General features: G+C 47.2%; 1 protein-coding gene across 4 annotated transcripts; it reads right to left on the reverse strand.

Annotated features, from left to right (window-relative positions):
- Positions 1-860: 860 nt before the first annotated feature.
- Positions 861-26,864, reverse strand: LOC144488287 (CD48 antigen-like). 4 transcript variants are annotated; one of them, XM_078206334.1, is made up of 7 exons: positions 26,720-26,857; positions 16,111-16,440; positions 15,691-15,981; positions 9,283-9,408; positions 8,547-8,602; positions 7,209-7,298; positions 861-1,096 (listed from the first exon to the last, which is right to left on the reverse strand). In XM_078206334.1, exons 1-6 carry the CDS (start codon positions 26,775-26,777, stop codon positions 7,230-7,232), a joined length of 930 nt encoding a protein of 309 aa, XP_078062460.1. In that variant the 5' UTR covers positions 26,778-26,857; the 3' UTR covers positions 861-1,096; positions 7,209-7,229. The 4 variants fall into 4 exon arrangements, with proteins under 4 accessions (XP_078062460.1, XP_078062457.1, XP_078062461.1 ...); XM_078206335.1 differs by having other exon boundaries at positions 869-1,096; positions 7,223-7,298; positions 26,720-26,864; XM_078206331.1 differs by lacking the exon at positions 26,720-26,857 and having other exon boundaries at positions 868-1,096; positions 16,111-16,615.
- Positions 26,865-26,904: the final 40 nt, after the last annotated feature.

Raw genomic sequence — 26,904 nt, forward strand, 5'->3', positions numbered from 1 at the left:
GGGAGATACAGGAAGGATATCAGAGGTGGGTTCTTTACGCAGAGAGTGGTTGGGGAGTGGAATGGACTGCCTGCAGTGATAGTGGAGTCAGACACTTTAGGAACATTTAAGCGGTTATTGGATAGGCACGTGGAGCACACCAGGATGATAGGGAGTGGGATAGCTTGATCTTGGTTTCAGATAAAGCTCGGCACAACATCGTGGGCCGAAGGGCCTGTTCTGTGCTGTACTGTTCTATGTTCTATGTTCACCCCAGCGGGGTTGGCCCGCCTGTTCCCAGTTAGTGGGGAGCTGTTGTAAACCCAGTTGGAGCTAAGAAGATTTAAATGCTGATTTTAATATTTAAATCAGCTCCGTGCCGATTTCCAGTGTGGAACTGATGACGCCAGAAATCCTGGCCCTGGAGATGCGCGGAGGCCGTGGCGTCCAGCAGGGAGCTCACTAAACGTCTCTGCTGATGTCTCCCAGCCTGCTGCGCTGTTAGGGCAGCACTCCGGAATGGGAGAATCGCCCCCAGGAAATTTCAGTGGACGCCTAAATGACAGGAGGCATTTGACAATCTGAAAAATTGTGTTAACCACCGCAACAATTTTGATGATTCTGTTATAAAGGGGAGGTTGATCCCCTCTCTGAGAACTCGCACCTAACCACCCAAAGAGGAGTACCTCTCTTTATACTCTGTTAAAAGTGTGAGAGAAATAGCGCAATCTGCTCTTCAGCAACTTTTTGTGGTTAAATCAAAATAACTACCTGTTATAACTAACTTTAAAATCAAGAAGTAACACTCTGTTTATCTATCTAACAGTAAACAGGTTAACTAAACTATGAACAAACCAAATAAAACACTATTCTAACAGAATGCTGTTTAGATAAATACAATTCCCATTTATTAACAAAAAAATAGAATTTTTAGTCACTCTCAAAATGCAATTTGTCGTCTTCCGGAATCTTCTGTCTTCTTTGTGGAATCTCTGGCCTCTTTTGCCATCTTTACTATCGAGATGAAGCTTTCTTTTAAGACGTAACTGCATTCGGCAGGCGGCAGGTGCTCTTCTCCTCCAGTTTGCCACTGCTCCCCTCCCGTCTCTTATCCCCCCTGATGACATAGCAACATCACACAACAGGATTGGTTTACAGGTTACCAAATACCTAGTTTAAATTGATTGAGCAAACTTCAAAAACAGCCTGTTGTCTTGGCAACACGACTGTCTAGCCTCTCAATACAGTATTTCCGTCTGTGTACTGGATATGCACATATATTTTCCATTAAAAAAAACAGACCATGCAAATTTACAATTCTTAGCATTTTACAATTTTTATAATTTTACAAAACACTAACTTTACAACAATACCGAATTATGCGAAACAATTTAAGGTGGTCATTGCTGCGAGTGATGTGGGCATTGGTGCTGTATTGTTACAAGAAGACCACAAAAGGATAGAAAGACCTATTGGTTATTTTTCTAAAAAACTACTCATTAAAATAAATCTTTGACCATCGGAGGAGACATTGAGTTTGGTGTCGGCATTGCAACATTTTAACCTTTATGTTGCCAGCAATTCATCAGAGACAATTGTTTACACTTGACCATAATCCATTAAAGTTTGTGGAGAAGGTTAAAGATAAAAATACAAGACTTTTTAGATGGATCTTATTATTACAGCCATTTACTTTGAAGATTATACATGTGGCAGGGAGAGTGAACATGATAGCAGATGCTTTATCACAGTTATGATATGTATGAAGGATAGAACGTTCAACATTGGAAATAAAATACTTAACTGGACTAGAGTATAAATTTGCATGTTTAGATATTAGATATATATCTTGGAATGCTAATTGTGTGAAAAACTAGAGGCTTTGGAAAAATGAAGCCATCTTTTCATATTGTTGGTTCATTTTTTAAGGGGAGGTGTGATGATAGTAGTTCAACTGATATGGATATATATATATTTTTGTGTTTAAGGGGAATGTTTATGCTATAGGCAGTCAATATGTCTGGTGGGAATGAAGCTCAGAGTCTGGGACAGCAGGATAATTACTTATTTCAATCTTGCAGGTGGTTCAGCAGGATTAATGGACATTTATTTCTTTAAGTTTGCCTGTGACTAATTAGAGTAATTGACAGGTTCGTGTGAAGATGTGGTTTTAAATAAAAACTTTTGCAGAAAGCGTCTGGAGTTGCATTTCTAGCTGGGGACTATTTAAAGACAGAGGCTTCTGCAAGCTGCTCTGAAATTAATTTCCACTCTGAAAAACTGTTGTAACAATAGAGGTTGATCCGCTTTCTGAGAAGCCACGCCGAGTCCCCCAAAGAGGAATACCTTGCTTCGTAATCTGTTAAACGTGTGTGGGAAGGTGTGAAATGTCCTTCAGTAAGTAGTTAGAGATTAACTAACAAATACCTGACACTCACTTCAAGGGAACAACTAATTTCTTGAATTAACAGGGAACTTTAACTAAACAAGTAACATACCGACAAAAATCAGACTCTACTGGAATGCTGTTCAAATAAATACAACATCCGTTCATTAACAAAAAAAAGCATGTAACAAGAGAATTCAGTCACTCTAAAAAAAATACAACCAGGTTTTATGGCTTTGGAAAACATTTGCAGTTCTTCTGTTGATTCCGCTGCCTGTAAGCTCTTTCTAATTTGGTGCCCTTCCTTAGACAGACGGTGAGTTCTCTGAAGAGATATTTGAAGCTGGCAGAGAGCTGCTCTTTGCCTCTCTGGGCTTTGAGAGGTGGCAGCCTTTCCATTGACCTGCAAGCAGGCAGTTGATCTCCTGTTTTTATAACTGATGACCTATCAATTTTCCGACAACAGGATTGGTCTGATGTTGTCAGTAACAACAAATTCAAAATTGATTGGTTCCTGGGAGGTGAGTGTCTTCTTTATAGGCTGAATTCAAAAGCCTGTTACCAAGGCAATCCTGATGCTTGGTCTTTGCTATAAATGTTGCAATCTGTGTACCCTGTACACACCTACCTTCCAAGCTCTGGCACAAAACCAGCTTTTAAAGGGACCACATTTCAAAAGCTCAACTTCATAACACTGTCTGCACTCATTATTGCAAGTACATTTATGGTTGCCCACATTTAAAGAGGTATTTCAGTCTGCAAAATGAGTGTTGCTTATTTGGAACTGAAACAATGATAAGTTATCAATTAAAGTTGTTTCCTTTTCATTTTTAAATGTTCAACTGTTAATAGTTAAGTTGCTTTATTTGTTAGAGTTCTACTTAAACCATGTTATTAAATAGTTTGTTTCACTATAAAAGGTCCTTACTTTGTCAGTGGAATCATTACTGGAAAGAAGTATCATTTCCTCACATTTAGTCCAAAATAGAAAAATTATTAGGGTCTAGTCTGATTTTCAAATCTACCCTGGAATTGTGGTCCACCCTGGAATAGAGCATACGCCGACGGGACCTCAAAGGGCAGGTGAGTTTATTCATATAAACCCTTCTGTCGATTGACTGTAATATATTTTTGGGATGCCACATTTAGTTTGAGTTGGAGATAAGTCTGTCTCATGTCCAGTTAAGGGAATGAGTGGCCACCTCCTCACTTGGCATTCAACTCTTCAATTCTGGGCCTCAGGTGCCTGTTGGGTTTAGAGGACCAGTTGACCGTTACTTTATAATCCCCACAAATGCAGCCTGATCCCCTGCTTTGGGACAGGGATGAAAGATAGGGTCACTCCACAAATTGCATCGACCTTATAATGCCGAGATCTTACAAGCCCTTGAGTTTGGGCTCCATTTTCTTCAACTGGAGTATTGGGTGTGGCATCAATCATACATTTTGGCTTGGGCCCCTTTTTCCTTCCCAAGAACTGAGGGAGTGCTGCACTGTCAGAGGGTCAGTACTGAGGGAGCGCTGCACTGTCAGAGGGTCAGTACTGAGGGAGCGCTGCACTGTCAGAGGGTCAGTACTGAGGGAGTGCTGCCCTGTCGGAGGGTCAGTGCTGAGGGAGCGCTGCACTGCCAGAGGGTCAGTACTGAGGGAGTGCTGCACTGTCAGAGGGTCAGTACTGAGGGAGTGCTGCACTGTCAGAGGGTCAGTGCTGAAGGAGCGCTGCACTGTCAGTGGGTCAGTACTGAGGGAGTGCTGCACTGTCAGAGGGTCAGTACTGAGGGAGTGCTGCACTATCAGTGGGTCAGTACTGAGGGAGTGCTGCACTGTCAGAGGGTCAGTACTGAGGGAGTGCCGCACTGTCAGAGGGTCAGTACTGAGGGAGTGCTGCGCTGTCAGAGGGTCAGTACTGAGGGAATGCTGCACTGTCAGAGGGTCAGTACTGAGGGAGTGCTGCACTGTCAGAGGGTCAATGCTGAGGGAGTGCTGCACTATCAGTGGGTCAGTACTGAGGGAGTGCTGCACTGTCAGAGGGTCAGTACTGAGGGAGTGCTGCACTATCAGTGGGTCAGTATTGAGGGAGTGCTGCACTGTCAGAGGGTCAGTACTGAGGGAGTGCCGCACTGTCAGAGGGTCAGTACTGAGGGAGTGCTGCGCTGTCAGAGGGTCAGTACTGAGGGAATGCTGCACTGTCAGAGGGTCAGTACTGAGGGAGTGCTGCACTGTCAGAGGGTCAGTGCTGAGGGAGCGCTGCACTGTCAGAGGGTCAATACTGAGGGAGTGCTGCCCTGTCAGAGGGTCAGTGCTGGGGGAGCGCTGCACTGTCAGAGGGTCAGTACTGAGGGAGTGCTGCACTGTCAGAGGGTCAATACTGAGGGAGTGCTGCACTGTCAGAGGGTCAGTGCTGAAGGAGCGCTGCACTGTCAGTGTGTCAGGACTGAGGGAGTGCTGCACTGTCAGAGGGTCAGTACTGAGGGAGTGCTGCACTATCAGTGGGTCAGTACTGAGGGAGTGCTGCACTGTCAGAGGGTCAGTACTGAGGGAGTGCTGCACTGTCAGAGGGTCAGTACTGAGGGAGCGCTGCACTGTCAGAGGGTCAGTACTGAGGGAGCGCTGCACTGTCAGAGGGTCAGTACTGAGGGAGCGCTGCACTGTCAGAGGGTCAGTACTGAGGGAGCGCTGCACTGTCAGAGGGTCAGTACTGAGGGAGTGCTGCGCTGTCAGAGGGTCAGTACTGAGGGAGCGCTGCAATGTCAGAGGGTCAGTACTGAGGGAGTGCTGCAATGTCAGAGGGTCAGTCCTGAGGGAGTGCTGCAATGTCAGAGGGTCAGTACTGAGGGAGTGCTGCAATGTCAGAGGGTCAGTACTGAGGGAGTGCTGCACTGTCAGGGGGTCAGTAGCGAGGGAGTGCTGCACTGTCAGAGGGTCAGTACTGAGGGAGTGCTGCACTGTCAGAGGGTCAGTTCTGAGAGAATGATGCACTATGTTATGCACAGAACAAATATATTGGGTTTTATGGAGTGTCCAATCACTTTGTCAAAGTGGTCACAATCCATTGCTGCATTGTTTGGAACTTAACATGTGATTTGGGACAATTAAACTGTGGCCAGTATTCGATGCTGTGTTGAATATTTAATTAAATGCCCTGAATCAGTGTGATCGCAGCTTCTTGGGAATCATTGTGTGGGGATGAAGCAGCATTTGTGGAATGTGAGATATTGGGACTGCTGGTTTCCCGGAGTGTCCATCTGAGGTAAGGAGAATATTCGAGCAAGAGTATGGCTAGAAACCAGAGGAGATGACATTGTAAGCTGATATTGTGCCGTGGTCTGGACCGAGGAGTGACACTAAAATTCAGGGATTGTAGCAAACCTCAGCAAAGGAAATCTGTGTATGTGAGAGAGAGAAAGATCTGAAGCAATTGAACCATCAGAGCTGAAACTCTTCCCAAGGCAAACTACAATAGTTTATTATCAAATAGGAAAAATGATTCAAATTACACCTTAACATTCTGATGAATGACTGGAACCTTCCAAATCCTGTCTGTAATTATTATCAGAGGGTCAGTACTGAGGGAGTGCTGTGCTGTCAGAGGGTCAGTACTGAGGGAGAGCTGCACTGTCAGAGGGTCAGTACTGAGGGAGAGCTGCACTGTCAGAGGGTCAGTACTGAGGGAGTGCTGCACTGTCAGAGGGTCAGTACTGAGGGAGTGCTGCACTGTCAGAGGGTCAGTACTGAGGGAGTGCTGCACTGTCAGAGGGTCAGTACTGAGGGAGTGACGCACTGTCAGAGGGTCAGTACTGAGGGAGTGCTGCGCTGTCAGAGGGTCAGTACTGAGGGAGTGACGCACTGTCAGAGGGTCAGTACTGAGAGAGTGCTGCACTGTCAGAGGGTCAGTACTGAGGGAGAGCTGCGCTGTCAGAGGGTCAGTACTGAGGGAGTGCTGCACTGTCAGAGGGGCAGTACTGAGGGAGTGCTGCACTGTCAGAGGGTCAGTACTGAGGGAGAGCTGCACTGTCAGAGGGTCAGTACTGAGGGAGTGCTGCACTGTCAGAGGGTCAGTACTGAGGGAGTGCTGCACTGTCAGAGGGTCAGTACTGAGGGAGTGCCGCACTGTCAGAGGGTCAGTACTGAGGGAGTGCTGCACTGTCAGAGGGTCAGTACTGAGGGAGAGCTGCGCTGTCAGAGGGTCAGTACTGAGGGAGTGCTGCACTGTCAGAGGGGCAGTACTGAGGGAGTGCTGCACTGTCAGAGGGTCAGTACTGAGGGAGAGCTGCACTGTCAGAGGGTCAGTACTGAGGGAGTGCTGCACTGTCAGAGGGTCAGTACTGAGGGAGTGCTGCACTGTCAGAGGGTCAGTACTGAGGGAGTGCCGCACTGTCAGAGGGTCAGTACTGAGGGAGAGCTACACTGTCCAAGGAATGACACAATCAACGGAGTCTCACGTTGCTCTCTGAGGTCGATGTAATATTTCCCATGTTTTTGGGCAGGACGGGGCAGTTGTGTGAATGTGGTGGAGGTGATATTGTCCACTCAGCGAGTATCACTGAACACAGCAGCTGATTATCACAATGGGGACTCTGGAAACCTGGCGAGTCAGTGTGGGATTGGGTGTCAGAGCCGATTTAAATAATACCTCTCAGAATCTTTCTGCATAGCACTGGGCCTTCGACGGTGTGTTCAGCTGAGATAAACTGTGTTAGACGCACAAAGATGCACATATCCTTCTCACTTTGATCTTGACCACTGAGGGGGAGTGTTCCCCTCAATTCTCCCCCCCAGACGCTCTGGCCCAAGCCAGGCACTGCTCAGGGTGCCTGAGGGCCCTATGACCGTCTCGTCGTACCTTGCTTCACTCACATCTGTTTCACGTTCTGCTCAGGTGCTGTACCACCGCGTAAACCGTTGTAGCGTCCGATGGCTGTACGATGTTTTCCTGCAAGTTCAAGGAACAAAGTCAACAATAAACCTTCCAATGAATCCTTACAGTGCAGAAGGAGGCCATTCGGCCCATTGGATCTACACTGACTCTTTGAAGGCCCTCCCCTGTCCTATCCCCGTAATCCCGCCCATTTAGTTTGGCCAATCCAGCCAACCTGCACATCTTTGGAGTGTGGGAGGAAACCTGCAAGCTCCACATGGACAGTCACCCGAGGCCTGAATCCAACCCAGGTCCTTGGCTTTGTGAGGCAACAGTGCTAACCACTGTGCCACTGTGCTGAGTTCAAACGGCATGCGACAGGAAGGTTGGGCTCATGCTTGCAGAGTAGATGAAGGTGTTCCCCAAACTGGTCATCCAGTCTGCATTTAGTCTCTCCTGTAAAGTTTATTTATTATTGTCTCAAGTAGGCTTAACACTGCAATGAAGTTACTGTGAAAATCCCCTAGTCGCCATCTGTTCAAGTGCACTGAGAGAGAATTTAGCATGAGCAATCCACCCAACCAGCACATCTTTCAGACTGTGGGAGGGAACCCGTGCAGACACGGGGAGAATGTGCAAATTCCACACAGACAGTGACCCAAGCCGGGAATCGAACCTGGGTCCCTGGAGCTGTGAGGCAGCAGTGCTAACCACTGTGCCATCCTATGTTGAGGAGACTGCATTGGGGAGCAGGAACTGCTGGATGGAGACAATCCTATTACACTTTCCCTGACCTTGGATTTTGTTGTTATTCGTGGCTTGTGGGCGTCGCTGCCTAGGCCAGCACTTGTTGTCCATCTCTAACTGCCCTTGAACCTAGTGGGTTGCTTGGCCATTTCAGAGTCAGCTATATGCTGTGGATCTGGAGTCATATATAGGCCAGGCCAGGTAAGGACAACAGATTTCCTTCCCTAAAGGACATTAGTGAACCAGATGGGATTTTACGACAATCGACAATGGTTTCATTGTCATCATTAGACTTTTAATTCTAGATTTTTATTGAATTCAAATTTCACCATCTGCCGTGGTGGGATTCGAACCCGGGTCCCCAGAGAATGACCCTGGCTCTTTGGATTACTAGTCCAGTGACAATACCACTGAGACACCACCTCCACAGTAAATTGATTCCTGCTGTTGATCACTCGATGTTCACTTAAACAGGAAAAGCTGTGAACGTGGCGTTGCCTGGGAGGTGGGATGGGAATTTACTGTGTCTTTGCATGGGGCGGAGGGGAAGTGCTAATTCCCTGGATAATTACTTACATAGTTGTTAGGAATTGTGGGGGTCCGTGTCAGGAACTGTTGAGTCCGAGTCGAATCTGAAATGAGAGAGGTAGAGAGAATGTAAAGTAACATTCACGCCACACAAGTGCCAGCAATGACCATTTCCAACAAGGGATGACCTAAACATTGCCCCTCAATATTCAATGGCATAACCATCACTGAATCCCCCACTATCAACATTCTGGGGGTACTAACCCTCGGACTCACCAAGGTTCCTGGGGGAGCACCTTCCAAACCCACGACCACTTCCATCTAAAAGTACAAGAGCAGCAGATACCTGGGAATACCACCACCTGGAGGTTCCCCTCCAAGTCACTCACCATCCTGACTTGGAAATGTATCACCGTTCCTTCACTGCCGCTGGGTCAAAATCCTGGAACTCCCTCCCTAACAGCACTGTGGGTGTACCTACACCTCAGGGTCTGCAGCAGTTCAAGAAAGCAGCTCACCACCACCTTCTCAAGGGTAAATAGGAATGGATAATAAATGCTGGCCTAGCCAGCGACACCCACATTCCGCAAATGTATGAGGAAAAAGGTCAGGGGTTGGAGCCCTGAGGGTCACAGCTTAATACATGACATAGACCTCAGTACTGCAATCCACATCTTGACCATGGTAATGACACGTAAGTCTTACACACAAGGTGGCTGAGGGGTGATTGGCCATGAGTTTGATGCCCTGTGAGTAACTGCTTGAGGCGAAGGTGAACTCTTACCTTCTGCATTTCCATGTCCTGATTTCTGATGTTGCTTATAGAAAATGACGATTATTATGATGAGGATGATGACAGCAATGATGGAGATGATGATTGTGAACCAGGTACCTGAGAAGTCACTTGAATCTGCAAGATAAGAAGTAACGAGGAGCCGTTGCCAAACAGATTTCAAATGGACAAGTCCCAATATTACCTCTTATTTCCTCAGGCGTAATTTATTTTAAATTCTTTTTACAGGATGTGATTGCCGCTGTCTGGGTCAGCATTTAACACCCATCCCTAATTGCCCTTGAAGGGGCAGTTAAGAGTTGCTGTGGGTCTAGAGTCACAAGTAGGCCAGACTGGGTAAGACTGACAGATTTCCTTCCCTAAAGGACATTAGTGAACCAGATGGGTTTTTCTCACAATTGACAATAGTTTTGTGGCTATTTTTATTGAACTCAAATTTCACTATCTGCTGTGGTGGGATTTGAACCCAGGTCCCCAGAGTATTACCCCAGACATTGGGTTACTAGTCCAGTGACAATACCACTATGCCACCACCGCCTCTAAATGGGGATAGAGGAGCATGAGGTTTATCTTCTGTCGAGGTGTAACATGTACTCAAAATGTTAACTCTGTTTCTCTCACCACAGACACTGCCAAACCCCTGAGTTTATTCAGCATTTTCCATTCATATTTCTGCTCTCCATATCCCATAGTTGGACAACACTTCTGGTCTCTATATTCAAAGAACAAGAACGAAGAAAAGTACAGCTGAGGGTCAGGCCCTTCGGCCCTCCAAGCCCGTGCCGATCATGATGCTCTAACTAAACTAAAAAAAACCTCTACCCTTACTCAGTCTGTATCCCTCTATTCCCTCCCTATTCATGTACCCAACCAGATGCCTCTTAAATGTTGCTAATCTGCCTGCTTCCACCACCTCCTCTGGCAGCGCGTTCCAGGCACCCACTCTCTGTGTGAAAAACTTCCCCCCCACATCTCCCTTAAACTTTCCCCCTCTCACCTTGAACCTGAGCCCCCTTGTAATTGACACTTCCACCCTGGGAAAAAGCCTCTGACTATCCACCCTGTCTATGCCTCTCATAATTTTGTAAACCTCCATCAGGTATCCCCTCAGCTTCCGTGTTTCCAGTGAAAATAATCCTAGTTTAGAAACATAGAAATTCTACAGTGCAGAAAGAGGCCATTTGGCCCATCGAGTCTGCACCGACCACAATCCCACCCTCCCCCCTTATCCCTACATATTTACCAGCTAATCCCTCTAACCTACACATCTCAGGACACTAAGGGGCAATTTTAGCATGGCCAATCAACCTAACCCGCACATCTTTGGACTGTGGGAGGAAACCGGAGCAAACCCACGCAGACACAAGGAGAATGTGCAAACTCCACACAGACAGTGACCCAAGCCGGGAATCGAACCCAGGTCCCTGGAGCTGTGAAGCAGCAGTGCTAACCACTGTGCTCCCGTGCCACCCAGTTTATTCAACCTCTCCTCATAGCCAACGCCCTCGAGACCAGACAACATCCTGGTAAACCTTCTTTGAACTCTCTCCAAAGCTTCAAAATCTTAGTGGTAATGTGGCGACCAGAACTGCATCCAATACTCCAAATGCGGCCTAACCAAGGTTTTATATGGCTGCAACATGATTTTCTAATGACTCCAAGGGATATAGTGACCACAACTGTGCACAGCACTCCAAATATGGTCTAACTGACAACAATCTAGGGCGGACAGTGGTTAGCACTGCTGCCTCACAGCGCCAGGGACCCTGGTTCAATTCCAGCCTCAGGTGACTGACTGTCTGTGTGGCGTTTGCACATTCTCCCCGTGTCTGCATGGGTTTCCTCTGGGTGCTCCGGTTTCCTCCCACACTCTGAAGATGTGCAGGTTAGGTGAATTGGCTGTGCTAAATTAGTGTCCCAAGGTGTGTACTCAGTAGTTCAAGACCATGGTTAGACCACACTTGAGCAGTTCTCATCTCGATATTCCTTCGTTACTCCACACGACTACTGTGCAAAGTTCCGGTCTCCATATACCACGGTTAAGATACAATTGGAGCACTGTGCATAGTTCTGGTCTCCATATCCCTCAGTTAGACCATATTTGGAGTGCTGTGCACAGTTGTGGTCACTATATCCCTTGGAGTCATTCTTGTGAATCTGTCCTGCACAATATCTAATATGTTTACATCTTTCCTATAGTCTGACACCCAGAACTGTACACAACACTCCAATTGAGGCTGAACTAGTGCCTTATACAAGTTCAACATAACTGACATGGAGGTTAGCACTGCTGCCTCACAATGCCAGGGACCCAGGTTCCAACCGGCCTTGGGTGAGTGTCTGCGTGGAGTTTGCACGTTCTCCCCATGTTTCCTCCCACACGCCAAAGATGTGCAGGTTAGGTTGATTGGCCATGCTAAATTGCCCCTTAGGGTCAGGGGGATTATCAGGATATATATGCGGAGTTGTGGGGCTAGGGCCTGGGTAAGAATGTTGTTGCTGCAGGCTCAATAGGCTGAATGGCCTCCTTCTGCACTGTAGGGATTGTAAGATTTGTATTTCTTGCTCCTGTATCCTATGCCCCGATGAACCAAGCTTAGGCTGAGAAAAACTATTTCTGCTGGTTGGAGAATCTAGGGTGGACAGTGGTTAGCACTGCTGCCTCACAGCGCCAGGGACCCTGGTTCAATTCCAGCCTCAGGTGACTGACTGTCTGTGTGGCGTTTGCACATTCTCCCCGTGTCTGCGTGGGTTTCCTCTGGGTGCTCCGGTTTCCTCCCACACTCTGAAGATGTGCAGGTTAGGTGAATTGGCCAGGTTAAATTAGTGTCCCAAGGTGTGTAGGTTAGCGAGATTAGTGAGATAAATATATGGGGTCACGGGGATAGGGCCTGTGTCAGATGCTCTGTTGAAATGTCATTGCAGACTCAATGGGTCAAATGGCCTCCTTCTGCACTGTAGGGATTCTATGAGTTCTGGTCCCCCTATTGTAGAAAGGATATTAATAAACTAGAAGGAGTACAGAAAAGATTTATTAGAACGTTACCAGAACTTGATGGTTTGGGTTATAAAGAGAGGCTGGATAGACTGGGACTTCTTTCCCTGGAGTGTAGGAGGCTTAGGGGGTGATAGTATAGAGGTCTATAAAATAATGAGGGGCACAATCAGTTAGATAGTCAAGATCTTTTCCCAAAGGTAAGTCTAAAGTCTAAAACTAGATGGCATAGGTTTAAGGTGAGAGGGAAGAGATACAAAAGGGCCCATAGGGGCAATTCTTTCACACAGAGGGTGGTGAGTATCTGGAACAAGCTGCTAGAGGTAATAGTAGAGACGGGTACAATTTTGTCTTTTAAAAAACACTTAGACAGTTACATGGGTCAGATGGGTATAAAGCGATATGGGCCAAACGTGGGCAATTGGGACAAGCTTAGTGGTTAAAAAAAATGGCGGCATGGACAAGTTGGGCCAAAGGGCCTGTTTCCATGCTGTAAACCTCTGACTTGAAGGAACTAGCGAATATAGTCTAAAAATTGTAAACTGTACAAATCCCCTGGTACAGGGTTTTAATGAGAGCACATCTGGAATATTGTGTGCAGTATTGGCCTCCATATTTCAGAAAGAATGTACTCGCATTGGAGGGGGGACAACCAAGGTTCACTAGATTGGTCCCTGGAATGAGGAGGTTGTCCTGTGATGAGAGACTGAATAAATTGACCTTTATTCTCTGGAGTTTAAAGGAGCAAGAGACTACCTCCTTGAAACTTACAGATTTCTGAGGGGGTTTGACAAGGTAGACGCTGAGGGATTGTCTCCACTAGTTGGGGAGTCTAAAACAGTCTCAGGATAACGGGGCTCTGATCATTTAGGACTGAGATGAGGGAATCTGTTTTTATTCATTCCAGGGATGTGGGATTCACTGGCTAGGTCAGCACTTATTGCCCATCCCTAATTGCCCCGTAAGAAGGTGGTGGTGTGCCACCATCTTGAACTGTTGCAGTCCCTGAGGTGTAGGTACACCCACAGTGCTGATAGGGAGTGAGTTCCAGGATTTTGACTCAGCCACAATGAAGGAACGGTGATAAATTTCCAAATCAGGATGATGAGTGACTTGTAGGGGAACGTGCAGAGTGTGGTCTTCCCAGGTATCTGCTGCTTTTGTCCTTCTAGATGGTGGTGGTCATGGGTTTGAAGATACAAAATTAACTGAATAATAGGAAGCAGAGAATAACGGTAAATATTTTTAGGGCTGGAGAAAGATTTTTGTAGTCTTATTCCTACGGGGTCAGTATTGGGACCCTTGCTATTCCTGAAAACATTTGATTTGATTTGATTTATTATTGTCACATGCATTGGGATACAGTGAAAAATATTGTTTCTTGCACATTATACAGACAAAGCATACTGTTCGCAGAGTACATAGAGGACAAGGAAAGGAGAGGGTGCAGAATGTACATTCATAGCTAGGGTGTAAAAAAGATCAACTTAATAGAAGGTAGGTCCATTCAAAAGTCTGACAGCAGCAGGGAAGAAGCTGTTCTTGAGTCGGTTGGCTCGTGACCTCAGAGTTTTGTATCGTTTTCCCGAAGGAAGAAGGTGGAAGAGAGAATGTCCGGGGTGCGTGGGGTCCTTAATTATGCCGGCTGCTTTGCTGAGGCAGCGGGAAGTGTAGACAGAGTCAATGGATGGGAGGCTGGTTTGCGTGATGGATTGGGTTTCGCTTACAACCCTTTGTAATTTCTTGCGGTCTTGGTCAGAGCAGGAGCCATCCCAAGCTGTGATACAACTGGAAAGGATGCTTTCTACGGTGTCCCTGTAAAAATTGGTTAGAGTTGTCGAGGACATGCCAAATTTCCTTAGTCTCCTGAGAAAGTAGAGGTGTTGGTTGGCTTTCTTAACTATAGCATCGGCATGGGGGGGGGGACCAGGACAGTTGCCCATCCGTAGTTGCTCCTTGAACTGAGTGTCTTGCTTGGTCCATTTCAGAGGGGGGCAGTTGCGGCTGTGTGTGTGATTAATGATCCAGATCTTGGCGTGCAGGGGACAATTTCAAAGTTTGTGGATAACACAAAATTTAGAAGTATCATCAGCTGTGAAGAGGTCAGTGTAGATATTCAAAAGCACTGAGACAAGTTGATGGGGTGGGCAGATAGGTGGCAGATAAAGATCAATGCAGAGAAGTGTGAGGTGATGCATTTTGGTAGAAGATAGATCATTGAAGGTGGCAGGACAGGTGGAGAGAGCGGTTAATAAAACATGTTATATTTTGGGCTTTATTAATAGGGGCACATAGTACAAGAGCAAGGAGGTTATCCTGAATTTATACAAGACACTAGTTAGTATAGAACAGAATCCCTACAGTGCAGGAGGCCATTTGGCTCATCGAGCCTGCACCAAAAACAATCCCATCCAGGCCTTATCCCTGTAATCCCATGTATTTAACCTGCTCATCCCCCTGACACTAAGGGGCAATTTGGCATGGACATTCAACTTAAACCATACATCTTTGAAGTGTGGGAGGAAGCCGGAGCACCCGGAAGAAACCCACGCAAACACGGGGAGAATGTGCAAACTCTACACAGACAGTGACCTGAGGCTAGACTTGAACTTGGGTCCCTGGAGCTGAGAGGCAGCAGTATTAACCACTCTGCCATCATGCCGCCCACTAGTTAGACCTCAGCTGGAGTATTGTGTACAGTTCTGGGCGCCACACTGCAGGAAAAATGTGAACACATTGGAGAGAGTGCGGAAGAGGTTTACAAGAATGGTTCCAGGGATGAGAAACTTCAATTATGAGGATATATTGGAGAGGTTGGGACTGTTCTTGGAGAGAAGAAGGTTGAGCGGAGATCTGATAGAGATGTTCAAAACCATGAGGGAGCTGGACAGAGTAGATAGAGAGGAACCACTCCTGCGCTAAAAGGATCAGGAACGAGAGGGTGCAGATTTAAAGTGATTTGCAAAAGAAGCAAATGTGATGTGAGAGGAAACATTTTCACACAGCGAGTGGTTGGGGTCTGGAATGTACTGGCTGGAAGTGTGGTGGAGGCAGGTTCAATAGAGGCATTGAAGAGGGTATTAGATAATTATTTGAAAAGAAACAATGTGGGGGGTTACGGGGAAAAGACAGTGAAATGGCACTAAGTCATGGTGCTCATTTGGAGAACCGGTGCAGACATAATGGGTTGAAAGGCCTCCTTCTTTACCTTAACAATACTGTGATACCCTAACTGCTCTTCTTCCTATCCTGAAATCCTGGAAAAATAATTCCTTAAATTTGGACATCCCAGGGAATACAGCCCTAGACTATTGCAGTTGAACACTTGGGGTCCAGCAGTTGTCTCTCAGCCACTCTAATCTTTCCTCAAGCTTTCCTACGGGAGACAGGAGGTTGACACTGACCTTTCCGGAGGTGTTGGCATGGTTTCTCCTCACTGAACACGACGCTCTCCTTACTGACAGGGTTCCAGGCTGTGCATGAATAATCAATGGAGTCAGACATTCCCACCGACACATCCAACTGTTCCATGTTCCTGGAGACCGGTTCAATGGAGTAATTTGTGTCATTGCTGCAATGTGGGGACCAGTTATAGACAACACCATCTCCCCCCTCCACAGAGCAGCGCAGGCTCACGTTACAGGTCTCACCAGCCGTGCTGTTTATCAGCTCGACTTTGGGCTTGGAGACGGGCTCTGTGTTAACAAGGAGAGACTGTGAGTAAGGATTGGGAAAGCTTCCACAAGCTCCTGTCTCCAGACTCTCCACTCAGTGAGAGAGGGACCGAGAGACTTCTGTCTCAAATGATACAGAAACAAACTCACCATAAACCTGCAGACAAACCTCTCCTTTCTGATCTACAGATGCTGACACAGTCACTGAGTAAATGCCTTCATCAAGCTTTGACAATTCGTTTATCTGAAGTGTAAAATTCCCGTACATGTTGACTCTTCCTGAGAACCTGCCTGAATAAATTTTAATTTTATTCTCATTTACATCAAATCGGGCGATGGTGGTAACAGGAGTTCCAATGAATCGCCAGGTGATTTCTGCATCCTTTAGTATAGGGTCAATATCCACAGGTAACCACACCGAATGTCCCAGGCTCCCATTCACAGGGTAATCTGGAGTATTAACACTCACTTCAACTGCACCTTCAATAGGAAAAGATAAAACGTTAATTACAGTCTCACATACACGCTGTTTATGTCTGGATCTCACAGAGTGAAACTTGGGGAACATCAGAGCTAATGGTGCCGCACTGGGAAGAGCAGCATTGCAGACAATTCTCCAGCGATGAGCAGATGGATCATCGAATAAAATCAGAAAATCCCGACAGTGCAGAAAGAGACTTCCAGTCCATCGAACCTCCACCCAGAATCCCACCCAGGCCTATCCCCACAACCCCATGTACACAGCTACTCCCCCTGACACGGAGGATCAGTTAATGATGGCCAGTCAACCTAACCTAATCTTTGGACTGTATTAGACCTAAACCAGGTGAGCCAGATGGTCAGTACTGAGGGAGTGCTGCACTGTCAGTGGGTCAGTACTGAGGGAGTGCTGCACTGTCAGTGGGTCAGTACTGAGGGAGTGCTGCACTGTCAGAGGGTCAGTACTGAGGGAGTGCTGCACTGTCAGAGGGTCAGTTCTGAGGGAGCGCCGCACTGTCAGGCAGTCAGTACTGAGGGAGCGCCGCACTGTCAGAGGGTCAGTACTGAGGGAGCGCTGCACTGTCAGAGGGTCAGTTCTGAGGGAGAGCTGCACTGTCAGAGGGTCAGTACTGAGGGAGTGCTGCACTGTCAGAGGGTCAGTACTGAGGGAGTGCTGCACTGTCAAGAGGGTCAGTACTGAGGGAGTGCTGCACTGTCAGAGGGTCAGTACTGAGGGAGCGCTGCACTGTCAGAGGGTCAGTACTGAGGGAGCGCTGCACTGTCAGAGGGTCAGTTCTGAGGGAGAGCTGCACTGTCAGAGGGTCAGTACTGAGGGAGTGCCACACTGTCAGAGGGTCAGTACTGAGGGAGCGCCGCACTGTCAGGCAGTCAGTACTGAGGGAGCGCCGCACTGTCAGAGGGTCAGTACTGAGAGAGCGCTGCACTGTCAGAGGGTCAGTACTGAGGGAGTGCTGCACTGTCAGAGGGTCAGTACTGAGGGAGTGCTGCACTGTCAGAGGGTCAGTACTGAGGGAGTGCTGCACTGTCAGAGGGTCAGTACTGAGGGAGCGCCACACTGTCAGATGGTCAGTACTGAGGGAGCGCCACACTGTCAGATGGTCAGTACTGAGGGAGCGCTGCACTGTCAGAGGGTCAGTACTGAGGGAGCGCTGCACTGCCAAGAGGGTCAGTACTGAGGGAGTGCTGCACTATCAGAGGGTCAGTACTGAGGGAGTGCTGCACTGTCAGAGGGTCAGTACTGAGGGAGTGCTGCACTGTCAGAGGGTCAGTACTGAGGGAGTGCTGCACTGTCAAGAGGGTCAGTACTGAGGGAGTGCTGCACTGTCAGAGGGTCAGTACTGAGGGAGTGCCACACTGTCAGATGGTCAGTACTGAGGGAGCACCACACTGTCAGATGGTCAGTACTGAGGGAGCGCTGCACTGTCAAGAGGGTCAGTACTGAGGGAGTGCTGCACTGTCAGAGGGTCAGTACTGAGGGAGTGCCACACTGTCAGATGGTCAGTACTGAGGGAGCACCACACTGTCAGATGGTCAGTACTGAGGGAGCGCCACACTGTCAGATGGTCAGTACTGAGGGAGCGCTGCACTGTCAGAGGGTCAGTACTGAGGGAGTGCTGCACTGTCAGAGGGTCAGTACTGAGGGAGTGCTGCACTGTCAGAGGGTCAGTACTGAGGGAGTGCTGCACTGTCAGAGGGTCAGTACTGAGGGAGTGCTGCACTGTCAGAGGGTCAGTACTGTGGTGATATAAACAGGGCCTAGTTTTAAGGCTGTTAAAATTGGATATCCTAAATTAAAGAATTAGGCACATGGAAATCAAACACAGTCACACCTCAGGCAGGCCAATTGTACAATACACAAATGTGTCTGGGCCTGACCCATCAACCACCCATCAAAGGTCGTTACACTCTACTTGAGACTTAGCAGGAGATCATGGCACCTCATTGAAATGCATCGGTCTATTGTTAGAAGCCCAGATCGGGCCAGACTTTCTGTCACCAAGAGATCCTGTAGAAACCTTACCTGATAACAAGTTCAACAACATGGAGATGGACACCTGGGGGGCGGACCCTGGTGTCCTGTCAGGCAGACATCAAGAAACCCACTGGGTATTGGAACCCCCTCCTGGGACCTCATTGGCCAGAAGCCAGAGAAGTTTCTGGAAAGGCAAGCAGGCTGGGGATAAAGGGACACACTCAGAGGCACAAGGAGCGAAGACTCGACAGGGGAGGCAGCCGTGTCCATTCGGAAGACTGACCAGAGAAGGAAGGAAGGAAGAAGCGGCCATCGAGACTCACCTTCGTGACGACAGACCAGAGGGGACTCAGAGAATCGGGCCTGCAGTTTAACCAAGCCATCTTTACGGGTAGTATACTTGAATCTGCTGGGGTATCCTCTTGTTTTATGTGGGTAATTTAAGGGTTAATAGTGTTATTTAATAAACTTGTTGAATCTTTACTTGTGTTTGTCCTTTGTCCACCTTGCAAATAAGGGCACCGGGGTAAAACCTTGGAGTAAGTAAACTGGTTGAAAGTATCTGAGAATTAACAGGTACAACAGTACTGAGGGAGCGCTGCACTGTCAGAGGGTCAGTACTGAGGGAGTGTTGCACTGTCAGAGGGTCAGTACTGAGGGAGTGCTGCACTGTCAGAGGGTCAGTACTGAGGGAGTGCTGCACTGTCAGAGGGTCAGTACTGAGGGAGTGCTGCACTGTCCAAGGGTCAGTACTGAGGGAGAATATGAGAGCTGGGAGCAGGAATCAGCCATTCGGCCCCTTGAGCCTGTTCCTTAATTCAATATGATAACGGCTTATCCCACCTCGGCCTCATCTCCGCCTTCCTATCTGATCCCCATAACCCTTCATCCTGTTACTAATTGAAAACCTATCTATCTCCTCCTTAAATTTGTTCAGTGTTCCTGGCGCACTCTGGGGGTGGAGAATTCCACAGGGTCACCACCCTTTGGGTGAAGTAATTCCTTCTCATTTGTGTTTTAAATCTGCCACCCCTTCGTCTAAAACTATGGCCTCTTATTCTAGAATGTTCAACAAGGGCAAACATCTGCTCTATATTTACCCTGTCGATCCCCTTTAGCATCTTAATTCCCTCAATTAGAACTCCTCTGGATGGGTTACACCAGGACAGGACCGGGACTGAAGTCCTCAGGGGAGTATTTACTGGAGTGGTTGGGGAGGGTTTAAACTAAAATGACAGGGGGATGGGAACCTGTGTAAGGAGGCAGAGGAGGAGGAATCAAGGGCAAGAACAAAAAGCAGAAAGGGAAATAAGAAAGTGTTAGGCAGAGAATTCACAGGGCAGAATTAAATCGGGCTGCAGTGAAAAATAATGGGAATGGGATAAGTAATGTCAAAATGACAAGCCTGAAAGCTTTGTGCATTAGTGCACAGAGCATTCATAATAATGTGGGTGAATTAATTGTGCAAATCGATGTGAAAGGGTATGATATAGTTGGGATTACTTTGGTTGCAGGGTGACTCGGGAGGGGAGCTGATAATCCGGGGATATTCCGTATTTAGGAAGGACAGACAAAAAGGAAAAAGGTGGTGGAGCTGAATTGCTGATTAGAGAGGAAATTAACTCCACACTGAAGAAAGGTACTAGCTCCGATGATGTGGAATGTGGGTAGAGCTGAGAAACATTAAGGGCAAAAGATGTAAGTGGGAGTTGTATACAGATCCCCAAACAGTAGTGGCATTAAACAGGAAATTAGAGACGCAAGCAATAAATGAACATCTGTAATTATGGGTGATTTTAATCTGGGTATAGATTGGACAAATCAATCACAATACTGTAGAGGAAAAATTCCTGGAGTGTATACGGGATGGTTTTCTGGACCATTACGTTGAGGAACCAACTAGAGTCAGGGCATCCGAGACTGGGTATAGTGTAATGAGAATGGAATAATTGACAATCTAGTTGTGCGAGACTCCTTGGGGATGAGTGACCATAACATAATAGAAGCTTTCATCAAGATGGAGAGTGATGTAGTGGATCCTGAGACGAGGGTCTAGAATCTTAATAAAGGACTCTATGATGCTATGAGACGCGAGTTGGTTATGATGGATTGGGAAATGTTATGGAAATGGATGATCATAGAAACCCTACAGCGCAGAAAGAGGCCATTCGACCCATCGAGTCTGCACCGACCACAATCCCACCTAGGCCCTACCCCCATATCCCCCCACTAATCCCTCTATCCTACGCATCTCAGGACACTAAGGGCAATTTTAGCATGGCCAATCAACCTAACCCGCACATCTTTGGACTGTGGGAGGAAACCGGAGCACCTGGAGGAAACCCACGCAGACACGGGGAGAACGTGCAAACTCCACACGGACAGTGACCCAAGCCGGGAATCTGGAGCTGTGAAGCAGCAGTGCTAACCACTATGCTACCGTGCCGCCCGATGATGGTGGATAGGCAATGACAAACATTCAAAAAGTGCATGGATGAACTGCAACAATTGCTTATTCCTGTCTGGAAAGGTGGCCAAACCATGACGGACAAGGGAAATTAGAGATAGCATTAGATTCAAAGAAGACACGTACAACTTGGCCCAAAGAAACAACAGACCTGAGGACTGGGAGCAGTTTACAATTCAGCAAGTGAGGACCAAGGGATTAAGGAGGGGAAAATAGAATATGAGTAAGCTTGCAGGGAATATAAAAACTGACTGTAAAAGTTTCCACTGGTATGTGAATAGAAACAGATTGATGAAGACAAATATAGGTTCCTCATCGTCAAAAACAGGAGAATTTACAATGGGGAAACGAATGACTGACCAATCAAATATGTACTTTGGTTCTGTCTTCACAATGGAGGACACACATAACATATCAGAAATATTGGGGACACAGGGTTTAGTGAAAAGGAGAAACTGAAGGAACTCAATATTAGTCGAGAAATGGTGTTGGGGAAGTTGATGGGATTGAAGTCTGATAAATCCCCAGGGTCTGATAATCTCAGTCCACAATACTTAAGGAAGTGGCCCTATAAATAGTGGATGCATTGGTGGTCATCTTCCAAGATTCCATAGACTCTGCAAGAGTTCCTACAGATTGGAGGGTAGCTAATGTAACCCCACTATTTAAAAAGGGAGGTAGAGAGAAAACAGGGATTTATAGACCAGTCAGCCTGATGTCAGTGGTGGGGAAATTGTGGAATCCATTATCTAAGATTTTATCGCAGAGAACTTGGAAAACTGACAGAATCGGACAGAGTCAGCATGGATTCCTGAAAGGGAAATCTTGCTTGACAAATTACAGAAATTCTTCGAGGATGTAATTAGTAGATGAGGTGGAGCCAGTAGATGTGGTTTATTTGGACTTTCAGAAGGCTTTCGACAAGGTCCCACATAAGAGATTAGCAGGTAAATGAAAGTACATGGGGTTGGGAGTAGTGCACTGAGGTGGATAGAAAACTGATGGGCAGACAGGAAACAAACAGTAAGAATAAATGGGTCTTTTTCCAAATGACAGGCAGTGACTAGTGAAACACGGCAGGAGTCAGTGCTGGGACCCCAGCTATTCACAATGTATATAAATGATTTAGATGAAGGAACTAAATGTAATATCACCAAATTTGCAGATGACATAGAGCTGGGTGGGAGGCTGAGCTGTGAGGAGAATGCAGAAATACTTCAGTGTGATTTGGACAAGTTGAATGGCTGGGCAAATGCATGGCAGATGCAACATAATGCGGAGAAATGTGAGGTTATCCACTTTGGTAGCAAAAACATGAAGGCGGATTATTATCTGAATGACCATAAATTAAGAGAAGGAATGTGCAATGAGACCCGGATGTCGTTGTACACCAGCTGCCGAAAGAAGACAAAAAAGAAAACAAAAAACTTGTGGGTGCAGCAGGCAATGAGGTAAATGGTATGTTGGTCTTCATAGCGAGAGGATTCGAGTACGGGAGCAGGGATGGCTTGCTGGAGCTGTACAGGGCCTTGGTGAGGCCACACCTGGAATATTGGTCTCTTTATCTGAGGAAGGATTTTCTTGCTTTGGAGGGAGTGCAGGGAAGGTTTCCAAGACTGATTGCTGGGATGGCGGGACTGACTTATGAGGAGAGATTGAGTCGGCTATGATTGTATTCGCTGGAGTTCAGAAAAATGAGGGTGGATCTCAGAAAACTACAAAATTCTAACATGACTAGACAGGGTAGATGCAGGAAGGATGCTTCCGATGGTGGGATTGTCCAGAGCCAGGGGCCATAGTCTGAGGAAAAGGGGTAAACCTTTTAGGATTGAATTGAGGAGAAATTTCTTGATCAAGAGGGTGGTGAGCCTGTGGAATTCTCTAAGGAAAGCAGTTCAGACCAAAGCATTGTGCATTTTGAAGGAGGATTTAGATATTGCACTTGGGGCGAAGGGGGTCAAAGCATATGAGGGGAGGTGGGATCAGGCTTTTGAGTTGGTTGTTCAGCCATGATCATAATGAATGGCAGAGCAGACTCAAACGGCCGAATGGCCTACTTCTGCTCCTATTTTCTATGTTTCTCATTCTTCTAAACTCTAGAAAGCATAGGCCTAAATTGCTGAATCTCTTCATAAGACAAGCCTTTCATCCCTGGAATCAATCTAGTGAACCTTTTCTAGACCAAAGCATTTATATCCTTCCTCAAGTAAAGGGACCAAAACTGTATGCAGTGCTCCAGATGCAGTCTCACCAATGCCCTATATGGCTTAAAATTTCTACTTGCCTACTCTATTCTGTAGTAGGGAAGTAGCACCTCCTTACTTTTTTACTCTATTCCTTTAGGAATGATTCCATTTGCCTTCCATATTTCCTGTTGCACCTGTATATTAATTGTTATGCCTCTTCAGGACAAAAGAAAGTGAAGGTGTCGCATGCGGGGTTGTTTGTAGTCAACAAGGCAGATTTATTGAGAAGTTGCTCATTGTACAAAGGCTTGGTCTCGACCGACTAAAGACCCGTCAAACTACAAATGGCGTCACAACTATACACGTGACTATGTGGCAATACACATTTATCCAAACATCCCTCCCCTATCCAAATATATAACATCCCTCCCCCTTTACTTCTACGGTCCTGTAACAACAAATAACCAATGTTACATAGTCAATAAAATATATATACAAGGGGCAGGCAACAAATTGACAGGGTGGGTGCTGAGGTTATTTCTCCACGCTCCCCTTTGGCTGGGGTGTCCAAAGAACAAAGAACAGTACAGCACAGGAAACAGGCCCTTCGGCCCTCCAAGCCTGTGCCGCTCCTTGGTCCAACTAGACCAATCGTTTGTATCCCTCCATTCCCAGGCTGCTCATGTGACTATCCAGGTAAGTCTTAAACGATGTCAGCGTGCCTGCCTCCACCACCCTACTTGGCAGCGCATTCCAGGCCCCCACCACCCTCTGTGTAAAAAACGTCCCTCTGATATCTGAGTTATACTTCGCCCCTCTCAGCTTGAGCCCGTGACCCCTCGTGATCGTCACCTCCGACCTGGGAAAAAGCTTCCCACTGTTCACCCTATCTATACCCTTCATAATCTTGTACACCTCTATTAGATCTCCCCTCATTCTCCGTCTTTCCAGGGAGAACAACCCCAGTCTACCCAATCTCTCCTCATAGCTAAGACCCTCCATACCAGGCAACACCCTGGTAAACCTTCTCTGCACTCTCTCTAACGCCTCCACGTCCTTCTGGTAGTGCGGCGACCAGAACTGGACGCAGTACTCCAAATGTGGCCTAACCAGCGTTCTATACAGCTGCATCATCAGACTCCAGCTTTTATACTCTATACCCGTCCTATAAAGGCAAGCATACCATATGCCTTCTTCACCACCTTCTCCACCTGTGTTGCCACCTTCAAGGATTTGTGGACTTGCACACCTAGGTCCCTCTGTGTTTCTGTACTCCTGATGACTCTGCCATTTATTGTATAACTCCTCCCTACATTATTTCTTCCAAAATGCATCACTTCGCATTTAGCCAGAGAATTCACAATCTCTGAATAAGGGGTTGGCCACTTAGGACTGAGACAAAGAGAGAAATATCTTCACTCAGGGGGTTGTGAATATTTGGAGTTCTACTCCCCAGAGAGTTGTCATTGAAGTAACTGCAGAAAAATGCTGCAAAAACTCAGCTGGTCTGGCAGCATCTGTGGAGGTTGAAACAGAGTTAACACTGAGAACATATGTCTCTTCTTTGGAGCTGAAGAGAGGGAGAAATGTGACAGATTAAATACTGTTTAGAAGAGGGGATGAAGGAAATTAGAAGGTTGGTAATAGGTGGGAGCTCAGGGAGATTGCACAAAGATTATTTCGTGCAAAAGACAAAGGAAGTATTAATGGCAGCTTTAAAGACTAGGGGTGGTATAATAGTGGTATAAAGGTAAGATAGCAGATTACATTAATAGATGAACAAAGGTCAGTGCTCAGTGAAAGCACAATTAAACAACAAGTGACAGATGGCCCTGTGAGGGAGGGGAGTATTGCATTGAATATGTTCAAGGCTGAATTCTGGAGTGCTCAAGGAATCAGGGAATGAGGGACAGTACAGGAAAGGGGGAGTTGGGGTAGATTCAGGATGGCATGGAGCAGAAAGAATCAAAAAAGCTAACGGATTGCTGACTGTTCTGCATCGGGGACCAGAATTCAAGAGGTTAGGTGTTATACAGAAAAAAACCCCACTGCTGATGCTGGCAGTCTCAGATAAAAGCGGAAATGCTGGAAATACTCAGCAAGCCTCTGTGCAGCGACAACAACAGAGCATTTGATCAATGAATTTCATCAGAAGTGGGGGAGGAATTGAAACAGGCTTCGGGTAAGTTGAAGGGAGTGGGGTTGGGGGGGTAGGTCGGAGGGTATGGAAAACAGGGGAAAAGAAGCCTGTGATCGGGCTGAAGACGAGAGATTCAATGACGATAAAAAGAGTTGGTGGAGCAAGGAAGTGGTAACGTGATAAATAAAGAAACAAAAGGCTGTGTCGAGCGCAAGTGTGAAAGGCAGAATGATGAATGGGCTGCCGTCCAAAAGCAACAAGTGAAAACAAAAATAAAATGGAAATCCGTAAAGAAAAAGGCAGCAAAATGGGGGGGCAGAGATTCTGACTCCTTTACATCTGAGATTGACAGATTTAATCTCTGGAGGGATCTGAGACTAAGGTGAATGACAAGGTTGGGTGGCACAGTGGCAAGCACTGCTGCCTCACAGCGCAAGGAACCCTGGGGTCGATTCCTGCTTGGGTCACTGTCTGTGTGGAGTTTGCATGTTCTCCCCATGTCTGCATGGGTTTCCGCCAGGTGCTCCGGTTTCCTCCCACAGTCCAAAGATGTGCGGGTTAGGTGGTTCGGCCATGATAGATTGTCTCTTAGTGTCAGGGGGATTAGCTAGGGTAAATGCATGGGGTTGTGGGGGTAGGGCCTGGATGGGATTGTGGTCGGTGCAGACTCGATGGGCCAAATGACCTCCTTCTGCACTGTAAGATTCCATGGAATTAGGTGGAACAGAAACTGAATGGCTTCCACTTAATTCCTGTCCATGTTCGTATGAAAGGCAAAACTGGAATGGACATGTTTTCTCCCTTGGTGCCTCTCCCGAGCTGCCATGGAGTAGGCTAGAGGCAGGGAGACTGCGGTGTTCCCTCACCAAGCCCAACCCTCTCCTCCCCCTGACACGGTTCCCCACTTCCCCAATGAGCTATCAGGCCGCTAAGTCCCCAGGGGTTTTGCTGAGCTCACCGCTCTCCCAGGGCAGATGCTCACTGATGGCCGGAAAACTGGTGGTTTGACTCAGCTCCCTCTCAGTGTGTTTTCTCACATAAGTGAATGATGTCAAGAAGGAAACCGAGAGGCAAAGCGACAGAGACAAAGTGAGGGTGACAGAGAGAGGGGGTGGGGGTGTGAAGACAGAAAACAGGAGGGCAAGAGAGAGAAGGAGGGCAAGAGAGAGAAGGAGGGCAAGAGAGAGAAGGAGGGCAAGAGAGAGAAGGAGGGCAAGAGGGAGAAAAGAGGAAGAGAGAAGGAGTGAAGAGAGAAGGCGAGAGAGAGGGAGGAGAATGGAGGACAGAGATGGGATGAGTGAAGCAGAGATAGATAACGGAAGGGGCTGATAAACCCGGAGTTGCCACTTGGAAGGACAAAGGACAGGATTGGGTGTGAGGAAGACAGGATGTTGTTTGTGCATCGTTGCTCGGACAGCGAGCAGGGACTGGGAGTGACCAGGGTGAACGCGCATTCAAAGGATGACAGAGACACGTGTCAAACACATTCTTACCAGCAGGCAGGAGAGTCGGGAGGAATAAAATCAGCACGCTGAGATGACAAGCTGCCATTTCTCCCCCACCACCGGATCTGTTCCAGCACAGATCAGCGGCAGCCCAGTGCTGGTAAAAGAAGTTAAAATGTGGTTCGTCGCTACTGTTCACAATAGGCGGGGTGTGTGAAAGAATTGGGTCATAG

The sequence above is a fragment of the Mustelus asterias genome, unplaced genomic scaffold (assembly GCF_964213995.1).
Source record: "Mustelus asterias unplaced genomic scaffold, sMusAst1.hap1.1 HAP1_SCAFFOLD_1439, whole genome shotgun sequence".
Classification (NCBI taxonomy): domain Eukaryota; kingdom Metazoa; phylum Chordata; class Chondrichthyes; order Carcharhiniformes; family Triakidae; genus Mustelus; species Mustelus asterias.